At 40.0% G+C, this 13550-nt stretch overlaps 1 protein-coding gene across 1 annotated transcript; it reads left to right on the top strand.

The window, feature by feature from the left end:
- Positions 1–10366: 10366 nt before the first annotated feature.
- On the top strand, positions 10367–12843 carry LOC143017936 (putative carbonic anhydrase 3). The gene is made up of 9 exons (XM_076172973.1): positions 10367–10493; positions 10800–10894; positions 11319–11400; positions 11525–11692; positions 11844–11982; positions 12083–12224; positions 12342–12424; positions 12543–12630; positions 12736–12843. Exons 1-9 carry the CDS (start codon positions 10367–10369, stop codon positions 12841–12843), a joined length of 1032 nt encoding a protein of 343 aa, XP_076029088.1.
- The last annotated feature ends 707 nt before the right edge of the window (positions 12844–13550 follow it).

Raw genomic sequence — 13550 nt, 5'->3', positions numbered from 1 at the left:
TTCCCAAGCTCTCCTCTGATCCAGCCACAAGCGCAGTGTCACCAGCAAACAACAATTGGTTCATTTGATTAATATGAACTGCAGTCTAGTGGTGGTTGGTGACGTGGGCTACTGTGGATAGATCCATGCTTGTAAAGCCGTATTTTGCAATGGAAGGAGCACAGGGCTGGGGCATTGGAAACGGCGTGAGATGTGTGGCTTTAGCATGAATGCGTCCCATTTTCATAAGTTTTTTTTTTTTTTTTTTTTTTTTAATATATCGTTACCAAACAAAAAAGGTGTTATGTGCGATTAAGTATGAATAGATTGCATATGATATATTTTCATTTGTCGATGGTTACATATGTTGAAATTACACAATATTAAAAGGCGTTAAATATTCCCGACCTTAATTTTCTCGGGGAGTATTTTTGGTGAAATGAATCCTATGGTTATTAGGAAACAAAGTATTTGTAAAAATTAGTGACGATGGTAGGATTGGAATCGACGATTGAACACTTGTTCGTGGTCAGTACATGAACCCTTAATACGCTCGGCCGCCCATATAAACCGATATTTGACGAATAAGAGGCTGGTAGAAAAGAGGGTAGGAAGAGGAGCAGAAGACGGGTTGTTGCATTTTATAGGTATGTTGTTTATCATATAATAGTCGAGCGAGCTGCCTGAGTCCGCCTTTCCGCCTCGTTTATAGATAAGAGCCCGGGAACAGAATGAAATAACTTGGGAACTATAACTGAAAGAGAGTTGACCGTGTCTCTATTCATACAATTAATGCTTTTGGACGTAATATAATCGTCTGCGTTATATATTCTCTACATAAATATCAGTTCGCACTCGAAGTTATGAACAGCCTTTTTAAGGGTCAGTGACATGTTAGTGACATCAATATACAATTGTACTTGCTGCGTCCTGACCCTATTTCCCATCAATGAGGGTGAAATTTATGAATCTACCTTGGTAGATTAATGGATAAAAATGAAGTTTTGTATAAAAAAAAGTCTTTTGAGTAATACAATCTGTTCAGTACTGGGTCCATCCACCTTCCATTTCAATTACTTGAGGCAGACTGTCCTGAAAAGGTATGATTTCCTTCGGAACATATCCCACGTGGTATGCAACGTGCTTAGATAGATAGAGTGAAAAATGAGGAGGTGAGGAAGAGAGCGGGACTGGAAAGGGAGCTGATAAATAATGGTGATGAGAGAATACTCGGATGATTTGGACATATGGGAAGAATGAGTATAGAGGGACTAGTGAAAAGGCGAGGCATATTTTTCCAAAAAAGGCCAGTCTCGTCACAATTAAAAACTTGCTGTGCAACGTAGCCTTCATCGATCACCAATTGTTCAAATTTTCGCACAGATTCGTCGGCCGCTTTCTGGTCGGCGCTAGATGCCTCGCCATGCCGAACAACAGAGTGAATTCCAGTCCTCCTTTTGAACTTCTCGAAGCACCCACGTGATGCCTTAAACTCCTGGTGTGGTTCTTGCGCCGAAGTGCCCTTGCCTGTATCCATCTTTACGAGGTCATTAAAGATGGCGGTCGCCTTTTCGCAAATTATGGTCTCGGTTACTGTGTCTCCAGCTATCTCTTTCTCCTTTATCCACACGAGTAACAACCTCTCCATCTCCTTGTTCACTGCCGACCTCCTCTTCGAAATGACAGAGAGGCCTTTGGAAGGAGTCGTAGCTTTTAGGGTTTTCTTTTGTTTTAATATCGTGCCGATCGTAGATGGATTACGACCATATTCTTTGGCGAGATCAACCAAACGCATCCCTTTTTGTACTTTTCTATTATCTCTTGCTTTGTTTGTATAGACAAAACAACTCTCTTCTTCTCACCACTTTTCTCCATCACTTTCTTGGGGCCCATAGTGAATAAAAGTTAATACACACACGTAAAGTTGCAATAAACACTAACAAAAGCTGACGAAAATCTGTCCGAACACTTCGTGCTTTACTGAATTTCGCTAGTGTGATACTGAGGCTTCGGTGATCCTCGTGGGCCGACGGGAAAACGAAGAGGATTCTGGGTATACGGACATACACACAGAGGTCCCTCCTAGCCAATGGGATGCCAGGAAGATGCTGGGCAATAGCCAATGGCAGAGCAGCTCGGACGCGCCACTTTCAAACCAAGATACAGGATGCTACATGTATGTTTACGTTCGGTGGACTCTGGGAGCTGTGAGTAGCAGCGCGTATTTTGAAATTTTCGCTTTTCGTATCCTGAAATTTCTTTCGTAACAAGAGGCAACATTTTTCCGAAGAAGTGTTTCGCAACCTGAAAATTTCGTATGTAGAGCCTTTCGTAGGTAGAGGTACCACTGTATGTATATATATATATATATATATATATATATATATATATATATATGTATATGTATATGTATATATATATATATAGATAGATAGGTAAATAGATAATAGATAGACAGATAGATATATGATCAGATAGACATATCAACGTATGTACAAAGTGTAATAACTACCACGTTAACTAAGTATGTAACTAAGTATGTGGAGACTCGGGATGGTTTGTGCCTTTGTGCACTCTAATTGATATCCTTATATATTTGGATGATGTTGCTCAGCAGGCCTTGGCATATATGAAAACCATTTGTTTCCAAATATTCCAAGTATTGTTGGTTTCAGAATTTTTTTTATGGATCACAAGATTGCTTGTCATGTGAGAAAGTTCATAATGATCTTTTTTGGAAAAGAAATAATGGGTAAAGATATGGTCGTTCTTGTTGTTTTTTATTTATATATAAACTATGGTCATATAGATACATGGAAGCCATTGTGGCAAAAAAATAAATAAGAAAAGAAAATATGTACATAGTAGTGGTGCGTTCAAATAGCCTGTTGACAGAAGGGAACTCCCATAGATAGGCAATCTGCTGAGGGTTACCTTGGCTAAATAAAGGCAACTGGTGGCAGCCACAACAGAATAACACAAGTTCAACATAATTTGCCGAGGAGTCTGAGTCCCAAGATAATGCCAGGAACAGGATGGTAGAAGAGACATTGTAGTGTTGCTGAATATCTCATTACTGTTCGACGAGAAGGATCTCCCTGTCCCCAGTGTCTTGGATCGGCCGGTTGTTGGTCACCAGAGGTATGCCATCCTTTCCGATCCACGATCGAAGGAGCATAGTCTGTAAAGATTAAGAGCATTATTCAAGAAGACTATCAGATTGAGAGTAATCTTACAGCATTGTCCTCAGATTTCCTGACAACGGAGAAAAACTTGGGGTACTTACGTCAATGCGAGAGATGGGGAGTTTCTCTTCGAAGACGGTCCACGTCACGTTGGCTATACAGGGCGGCACAGTCGTCGAACCCATGTATCTACAGGAGCAATAAATTGGATCTTGTGAGAATGATTCCACTGTGAGAATTGGCACAACGCCAAACCTCATTTGAATATAGATAAGTAAAAGAGACGTGCCCTAAGCAGTAACAGTACCTGTAGAACCTGCTGGTGCTGGAGGGAAGAAGGTCTTCGATGACGATTGCAGACTTTTTCTTCAGAGGACACTTGTCTTCAAACTACTCAGTGAGATGAAAGAAAAATGATACATTATACATGTTTCTCAGCTTTTGTGATGAAAAACGGCAAAAATGATATCAAATCTCAAGTGAAATAAATACAGGTTATCAACTAACGTTTTCCATGCGAACAAAACACGGCCACAAGGGAAACAGAACACTGTTTCTTGGATTTTCCTCGTCAATGTAGGTCTTGATCCCCAAGACGGCCAAAGCTCCAGAGTCACTCTGGTGAACAAAGTGAATTTCCAATGGTGACCTAGAAAAATAAAAAAAAAAAGAGTCAGTAAGTCTGAATCTTGAAATGCAAGTTATTTGTTGTGAAGTGGATGTGCATCGCATCCCTATTGTTCCATGTCCAAAGCAAACTTACGCTTCGCCTCCTATGTTGTGCTCCGATCCAGCTTCGTCTGTTGTTGACCAGTGGAAGTGGAGCTGGAGAAACTTGTATGTGTCGTCGAGGAGTCCTCCAGAAATGGACGGAGCCTTCTTGTAGTTACCAAGTAGTTTTGCTGAATGGGCAACATTTACATTATTGAAAATCAGGTGAGAATCTGTATATACGTAAAATGTAAACTCATATATACACGTATTATGACTGATAATATAATTTGTTTTTGATAGACACCTCGCCGTCCATATCTATCACTTTTATTGTTAAAATGTACCTGCCCATCCATCGTGATATAAGTATTGCCCTTTAGCTTTCTTGTTATAGCCGACGAACTTGATTGGTTCCGAATCGACCACATCTAAGTCGGAGGGGCTTGGCAGGTCGATGGGCGACTGGAAGGATGTTCCGCAGCCAGGATAGTTGGTCGCCCATGTTTCGGGACCTAGAAGGTGCAAATCATTTTTTAAATAGGAACTAAATATTTCATCCAGTGTTACTTCTAAGCTTGTATATTTGCTGAGCATAAGACAATGTAATGTCATTGCCATACGGGTTGTTTTCTTACCTGTGTCTTTTCCCTGGAAGCTCCAGTCGTCCTCCTGTGATGCTTTGGTTGTCCTGGGCTTTATCTTTCTTTTCGGTTGCGTCTACAATATCCAAAAACAGAGTTTCTAACCATTTTGTTTACCATGTGTTTACATTATTGTCTGCATATCTCCATATTTATCACAAATAATCATAATGCAGAATTGTCTTACCCTTTGTCTGGCCTCCAAGCATGCGCACATCATCTGTAGAAAGGACAGTGATATATATATCAAATTGCATGAAGAATAAATTACTCTGCCATGACAAATCACTTCATTCAGTCTGAAGACTCGTTGTTTTTGTCATTGCTTTTAACTTTTAACTATTGACAATGACATGTTAAGAAATAATATGCATGGTAGAGATTGCTACATACTTGTTTGGAGAAAGAGCTCGGTAACACTTACTGATAAAACAAAGAGGATTTTGACCAGCTGGACCATTGTAGTGTTTAGTAAGTTGATTGGAAGAAAAAGGCAGTCACCTCGAACGTGACTGATAGTGTTGGACAAGGTGTCAACTCTTTATGATGATTTTCTTGGAGAGTGTGCCCTTCGACGGCTAGTCTTTCTGTTGTCCCTGGAAAAAAGTACATCTAAATTTACGTAAAGACATAGGTAAGTTATTCCATCATACCTAAGTGGGGATCTAAACACTAGAATCCGTAATGAATTATCATGTACTGCCATTAACATGCAATCGTGCCTACTGGTTGGAAAAGAAGCACCCGTTTACAACATTGGTGGCAGCGATGGTACTTTGCGAGGATAAATACAAGAATAGGCATTGGTTGTTTCCAATCTAGGATGGGACACTTATTCTCCCTTACCAACTGCTTATGGACAAGTGAGGTGATGTCTCCTCAGGATGTGTGCATTCTCTCACCTCTGACGACGTGCTTATAAAGAACGCCTTCACAGGTGTAGATGGAAATATGACCTTTCGATACAATACTTCCGGAAGGTGAATGTAGACTACTTGACACAGCTGCATATAAGGAGGTCACTGTCATCTTAGTGGATGAAAATAACGTTTTGGTCGAAAAATGATTCATCATAATGTACCTACATATTGTGTTCTAAGGCAATAAAAGTATTGGCAAATGGAGAAAGGTGTTATCTTTAAATACATTTACATATACATACATAATCATTCTTGAAATTATCAGACAAATCCTCCCACCGGCAGGCGACGCTGGTTGGTGTTCCGGCAAGACACGTTGCCACGTCCCTTTCTTGTTATGTATAAACTGGCCAGCTTGACTTCGAGCATTATTCCTCTAAATAAGCCACTCAGGCGAAACTAGTTAGGAATAAAAGTATTCCCTCAGCCCATGTTCCCTTTACCACCTCTCCAACAAAGGAGTCACTGGTGATGGCTGGGTTGGTGATCTCTTTCATTTGGAAAATCGCCATAAATGTATGCAAAGTATTTACCAAAACTGTTACAAATAGATTAGATACTCTGCGTCTGGCCTGCGGACACTTACGCTCACTTTCTTACTGTTCCACTTTGTGCATGAAGCCAGCCATGGTTTAGTATAGTATTTTCGTGAACCCCGTGGAGGTTCAATACTCAGACATGCTGGGTCGATTGGGTGCAGGTTGGTCACCCACTATATCTTATCATCTCTTGCCTGCACAACGAAGATTTTCATTCGCCTCTTCCTGCACGAAATACACCATCAAGACCTACACTGCCGATGTGTGCAACTGATGGAGATCAGTGGCGGTGTTCGAGGACAAGATGAAGTACTACCCAAGACGGAGGACGTGATTGTTAAACAGAAACTGCCTCAAACTATGAACGAAATAGCCTGGCGTTAGCCAGAATAACATAAATAGTGGCACCATATATGTAAGGGGGTCAAGTACTTGCCGTATTTCTTCGTCTGTGTCAGCACATAACCTATATTTTGCTAACATCCGCAATTCATTTCCTTGTGATACTTTCCTTGTGTGTATAATTGGCTCTATTCTGAACCATATCTTTCTTACGTGATTTGTTTTTCTTCCTCGAATGTGCGTGTGTGTACATGGGTGTGTACATGTGTGTGTGTGTGTGTGTGTGTGTGTGTGTGTGTGTGTGTGTGTGTGTGTGTGTGTGTGTGTGTGTGTGTGTGTGTGTGTGTGTGAGTGTGTGTGTGTGTGTGTGTGTGTGTGTGTGTGTGTGTGTGTGTGTGTGTGTGTGTGTGAGTGTGTTTGTGTGTGTGTGCGTGTTTATGTGTGTATGTCTTTGTGCATGTGTAACAATAACAATAACAATAACGACGATAAACATAACGACGATGATAAAGATGACAAGTAAGATAACGATAACGACAATGTATTTGGTCACATGAAACGTCCGACATGCTAGGTCAGATGGTGATCTCACCTTAGTTCCAGACATCTGTTGGGTACACATCTGTTGGGTACACATATGCGAGCGACTTCGAGTACCAAATGGTTCCGGACTCTATTCACATCTGCAATAGTCCAATGTGTCTTTTGTGTCCAGCGACTATACAATTGTGTAGTCTAGTCAGTGTATAGGAAACTGTACATGCTTTCATAAGAAATGAAGATTTGATTATCTGTTAGATTAAGTTATGAAGATAATTGAAAGGTTATGAAATATGAAATTCAGCTTTCGAAGACCTACATAACAAAATGGACACCATCAGCTCTTTTAGGGCGAGTGCGTGTATCAGGGATATGAGGGTCTAGTTTTGTCTCTGTGGGGGCCGTCTTTGTGGATCTGGTGTTGTGGGGCTGATGGAGAAGTGGTGTATATTTCGTCTTGGACTTCATGTCTCTAGCCAACACAAACTTCGAAGGGTTAGGAGGTCATTGGAGAAAACCACGCAGTATTTGAGGCCTTGGTGGCGCTTTTGAGATGCGGAAGATAGTGTCGAGATACTTCTTCATATCTTGGACTTCTTGTTTTCCGGTTTCTGCTTGGGAGTTGGATTCATCCACCATGAATCTGATTCGGATTCTTTCTTCTCGGAAGATGATGGGATTTGACCTATAAGGAAGATGCTATATGGTCTTGATGACCATAGTTTGCTCATTTTGATGGATTTAGGGAAGGGAAAGGGCGGGAGGAGCTCGAGCTGTGCACACATATGCCTGCTGGACAGCGACGTTGTTCCTTCGTGGGTCCAAAGCGTGGCAGTGACGTGAGTGTGGGTATTGTATTGTATCTGACGTCAACAATCCCCCTGCTCTTATACTCTTATGGACAATACCTCAGAATCTTGATGTTGGTTTCATTCGTAGGAAGTGGGTATACATTAAAGAATAGTATTTCTTAGTTATGGAAATGTTGATATGTTAATGCTAAAGGTGTATACAGTATATAAGCAATCATAGTATGGAAACGTGTTTCTTGTTGAGACGTATGGAGAGAAGATAGAGGAGAAGGGTGAGAGGGATAATGATTCTGTGTTCGAAAGGAGGTGGAGTAACCAGGGTTTCTGTGTTTGTGTTGTTAGTTATTTCAAGTATTGAGTGCAAGTTGAAGGACTGGAGAGTGAACGATAACTTGAGGTAATGGGGAACTCTTTATCCGAAAAAGGTATTTCGTTTATGTAAAATTACGAAGGAGGTCTAAAGGAAGCATCCGTTTTCTGCACACAAGCATTTCACCGAAGGACCGAGGAATTCACCAATACTGTGGCGCAGGTCGAGTAATCATATGGTAGGGATATTTTCCGAAAGCTATAATGAGGTAGAGGTGCTTGACATTCATCTAATAATTTTCATTTTGTATAATGATTTGGTAGAGATTCCAAATGAATCGTCTATTAGGTCCCTAACTTCTGTAAGATGATAATCTGAAGAGATGACAGGCTCGAAGAGAAAGTTTTGAGATATTTCAGGTGATGTATCGAAGAAAGGTGAGAGACGAGGATCATTCATAAAAATCGAGTCTCTTCAACAACAGGGATGAGAGTGTCATTTTTTTTAGCTGTACTATCGGGGTGTCGTCTACAAACATGCATATACATATACAAATAAATATACATATACAAATAAATATACATATACATATACATATACATATACATATACATATACATATACATATACAATGTATATGTATATGTATATGTATATGCATATGTATATGTATATGTATATGTATATGTATATGTATATGTATATGTATATGTATATGTATATGTATATGTATATATGTATATTTGTCAGAAAGGGTATAGCTTACGGGGATGGACATAGTGTTAAAGATTTTAAATACTTAGGAATAAAGATGACCAGTGACGGAAGACTGAAACAGGAAGTGGAAGACAGAATCAGAGCAGGAAATCGATGTTACTACAGCCTAATAGAATTGTTTAAAAAAATGTCAATATCAAGAACAATGAGACTGAGACTGTACAACTCAACACTGAGACCATTTCCATAGCTAAGATATACTGTACTTCAATATATACTCCTTCTTACGAGTGAAACCAACATCATATATCTCGACTACGAAGCGACACCCATAAGAATCTAAGAACTAGGGAATGATTGGCGACAAATATAATACAGTAACCACACTCACATCACTGCCACACTCTGAATCCACAAAAGAACAATGTCACTGTCCAGCAAGCTGATAAATGCACCGTTCGAGCCCCTCCCATCCTTTTTCATGCCTAAATCCATTCAAAAGAGCTAAATATGGTCAAGACCATGCAGCGTCCTCTATACAGTTGAAAACCCGCCAAGTTTCGAGAAGACAGAGTCCAAACGAGATTCATTCTTCAGCAGAAACCATGAAACAAGATGTCCAGTATATGAAAGAGATTCTCGCCAGTATCCTTCCTATCTCCCCTGCCCTCCTTAAGCTTCGGAGTTTGTGCTGACTCGAAGCATGAATTCCAAGACGATATGCACACTACTTCAGCCCGGCCCCACACCCGAGATCCACAAAGACGGCCACCACAGACACCAAACTAGTCCCACATGGCCCTGATACACGCACTCGCCCTAAAAGACCAAGTGATGTCCATTTGGTTTGTAGGTCCTCAAAAGATGAATCTCATATTACATCACCTTTTAATTATGTTCATAGCTTAATCCAATAAATAATCATATTATCATTTTTATGTAAGCAAGTACAGTTTCTTATACACTGATTAGACTACACTATTGTATACTCGCTGGTGTACTGTATTTCCGGATAGGAAACCATAGACGTGTAAAGCTCATAGACAGATTGCTTTGTGAGAAACATAATGGACTACTGTTGGTGTCAATAGAGTCCGGAAGCATTTGGTTCTCAAACTCGCATATGTTTCCTTGCATGACCTAACAGATGTCTGGAACTAAGGTGAGATTACCGTCTGCTGGACGGTTCTTGTGACCAAATACGAGTACGTTGTTATCTTTATCGTCATCTTTATCTTTGTCGTTATCTTTATCGTCATTTTTATCTTTGTCGTTATCTTTATTGTTATTGTTATTGTTATTGTTATTTTTATTGTTATTGTTGGATAGGTGGTAAAGGGAACATGGGCTGAGGGAATACTTTTATTCCTAACTAGTTTCGCCTGAGTGGCTTATTCAGAAGAATAATGCTCGAAGTCAAGCTGGCCAATTTATACATAGCAAGAAAGGGACGTGGCAACGTGTCTTGCCGGAACACCAAACAGAGTCGCCTGCCGGTGGGATGATTTGTCTGATAATTTCAAGAATGATTATGTATGTATATGTAAATGTATTTACAAAATAACACCTTTCTCCATTTGCCAATACTTTTATTGCCTTAGAACACAATATGTAGGTACATTATAATGAATCCTTTTTCGACCAAAACGTTATTTTCATCCACTAAGATGACAGTGACCTCCTTATATGCAGCTGTGTCAAGTAGTCTACATTCACCTTCCGGAAGTATTGTATCGAAAGGTCATATTTCCATCTACACCTGTGAAGGCGTTCTTTATAAGCGCGTCGTCAGAGGTGAGAGAATGCAGACATCCTGAGGAGACATCACCTCACTTGTCCATAAGCAGTTGGTAAGGGAGAATAAGTGTCCCATCCTAGATTGGAAACAACCAATGCCTATTCTTGTATTTATCCTCGCAAAGTACCATCGCTGCCACCAATGTTGTAAACGGGTGCTTCTTTTCCAACCAGTAGGCACGATTGCATGTTAATGGCAGTACATGATAATTTATTACTGATTCTAGTGTTTAGATCCCCACTTAGGTATGATGGAATAACTTACCTATGTCTTTACGTAAATTTAGATGTACTTTTTTCCAGGGACAACAGAAAGACTAGCCGTCGAAGGGCACACTCTCCAAGAAAATCATCATAAAGAGTTGACACCTTGTCCAACACTATCAGTCACGTTCGAGGTGACTGCCTTTTTCTTCCAATCAACTTACTAAACACTACAATGGTCCAGCTGGTCAAAATCCTCTTTGTTTTATCAGTAAGTGTTACCGAGCTCTTTCTCCAAGCAAACATGTAGCAGCCTCCATCATGCATATTATTTCTGAACATGTCATTGGCAATAGTTAAAAGTTAAAAGCAATCACAGAAACAACGAGTCTTCAGACTGAATGAAGTGATTTGTCATGGCAGAGTAATTTATTCTTCATGCAATTTGATATATATATCACTGTTCTTTCTACAGATGATGTGCGCATGCTTGGAGGCCAGACGAAGGGTAAGACAATTCTGCATTATGATTATTTGTGATGAATATGGAGATGTGCAGACAATAATGTAAACACATGATAAACAAAATGTTTAGAAAATCTGTTTTGTATATTGTAGACGCAACCGAAAAGAAAGATAAAGCCCAGAACAACCAAAGCATCCCAGGAGGACGACTGGAGCTTCCAGGGAAAAGACACAGGTAAGGAAACAACCCGTATGCCAATGATATTCCATTGTCTTATGATTCGCAAATATACAAGCTTAGGAGTAACATTGGAGGAAATATTTAGTTCCTATTTAAAAAAAGGATTTGCACCTTCTAGGTCCCGAAACATGGGCGACCAACTATCCTGGTTGCGGAACATCCTTCCAGTCGCCCATCGATCTGCCGAGCCCCTCCGACTTGGATGTGGTCGATTCGGAACCAATCAAGTTCGTCGGTTATAACAAGAAAGCCAAAGGGCAATACTTATATCACGATGGATGGGCAGGTACATTTTAACAATATAAGTGATAGATATAGAAGGCGAGGTGTCTATAAAAAACAAATTATCAGTCTTAATACATGTATATTTGAGTTTACATATTATGTATATACAGACTCTCACCTGATTTTCAATAACGTAAATGTTCTTCATCCAGCGAAACTTCTTGGTAACTACAAGAAGGCTCCGTCCATTTCTGGAGGACTCCTCGACGACACATACAAGTTCCTCCAGCTTCACTTCCACTGGTCAACAACAGACGAAGCTGGATCGGAGCACAACATAGGAGGCGAAGCGTAAGTTTGCTTTGGACAACGAAGAATAGGGATGCACATCCACTTCACAACAAATAACTTGTATTTCAAGATTCTGACTTACTGACTCTTTTTTTTCTAGATCACCATTGGAAATTCACTTTGTTCACCAGAGTGACTCTGGAGCTTTGGCCGTCTTGGGGATCAAGACCTACATTGACGAGGAAAATGCAAGAGACAGTGTTCTGTTTCCCTTGTGGCCGTGTTTTGTTCGCATGGAAAAGGTTAGTTGATAACCTGTATTTATTTCACTTGAGATTTGATATCATTTTTGCCGTTTTTCATCACAAAAGCTGAGAAATATGTATAATGTATGATTTTTCTTTCCCCTTCCTGAATAGTTTGAAGACAAGTGTCCTCTGAAGAAAAAGTCTGCAATCGTCATCGAAGATCTTCTTCCCTCCAGCACCAGCAGGTTCTACAGGTACAGTTACTGCTTAAGGCAGATCTCTTTTATGTATCTATATTCAAATGAGGTTTGGCGTTGTGCGAACTCCCACAGTGGAATCATTCTCACAAGATCCAATTTATTGCTCCTGTAGATACATGGGTTCGACGACTGTGCCCCCCTGTATAGCCAACGTGACGTGGACCGTCTTCGAGGAGAAACTCCCCATCTCTCGCATTGACGTAAGTACCCCAAGTTTTTCTCCGTTGTCAGGAAATCTGAGGACAATGCTGTAAGATTACTCTGAATCTGATAGTCTTCTTGAATAATGCTCTTGGTCTTTGCAGACTATGCTCCTTCGATCGTGGATCGGAAAGGATGGCATACCTCTGGTGACCAACAACCGGCCAATCCAAGACACTGGGGACAGGGAGATCCTTCTCGTCGAACAGTAATGAGATATTCAGCAACACTACAATGTCTCTTCCACCATCCTGTTCCCGGCTTTATCTTGGAACTCAGACTCCTCGGCAAATTATGTTGAACTTGTGTTATTCTGTTGTGGCTGCCACCAGTTGCCTTTATTTAGCCAAGGTAACCCTCAGCAGATTGCCTATCTATGGGAGTTCTCTTCTGTCAACAGGCTATTTGAACACACCACTAATATGTACATATTTTCTTTTTGTAATTTATTTTTTTGCCACAATGGCTTCCATGTATCTATATGACCATAGTTTATATATAAATAAAAAACAACAAGAACGACTATATCTTTACCCATTATTTCTTTTCCAAAAAATTCTATTATGAACTTTCTCATATGACAAGCAATCTTATGATCCATAAAAATTTCTGAAACCAACAATACTTGCTTGGTCTTCAAAAACGTTATTTTTTAATACAGGAATATTTGGAAACAAATGTTTTTCAATTATGTCAAGACCTGCTCAGTAACATCGTCCAAATATATAAGGACAACAATTAGAGTGCACTAAGGCACAAACCATCCCGAGTCTCTACATACTTAGTTACATGAGGTGATTAGATGGTAGTTACTACATTTTGTAGATACGTAGATATGTGTATCTGATCATCTATCTATCTGTCTGTCTATCTATCTATTTATCTATATATCTATCTATCTATCTATCTATCTATCTAT

This window comes from Oratosquilla oratoria, chromosome 33, assembly GCF_046742065.1.
Source record: "Oratosquilla oratoria isolate Oo_2021 chromosome 33, ASM4674206v1, whole genome shotgun sequence".
Classification (NCBI taxonomy): domain Eukaryota; kingdom Metazoa; phylum Arthropoda; class Malacostraca; order Stomatopoda; family Squillidae; genus Oratosquilla; species Oratosquilla oratoria.
The sequence above is the reverse complement of the archived record's forward strand: the minus strand, read 5'-3'. Positions and strand labels throughout refer to the sequence as shown.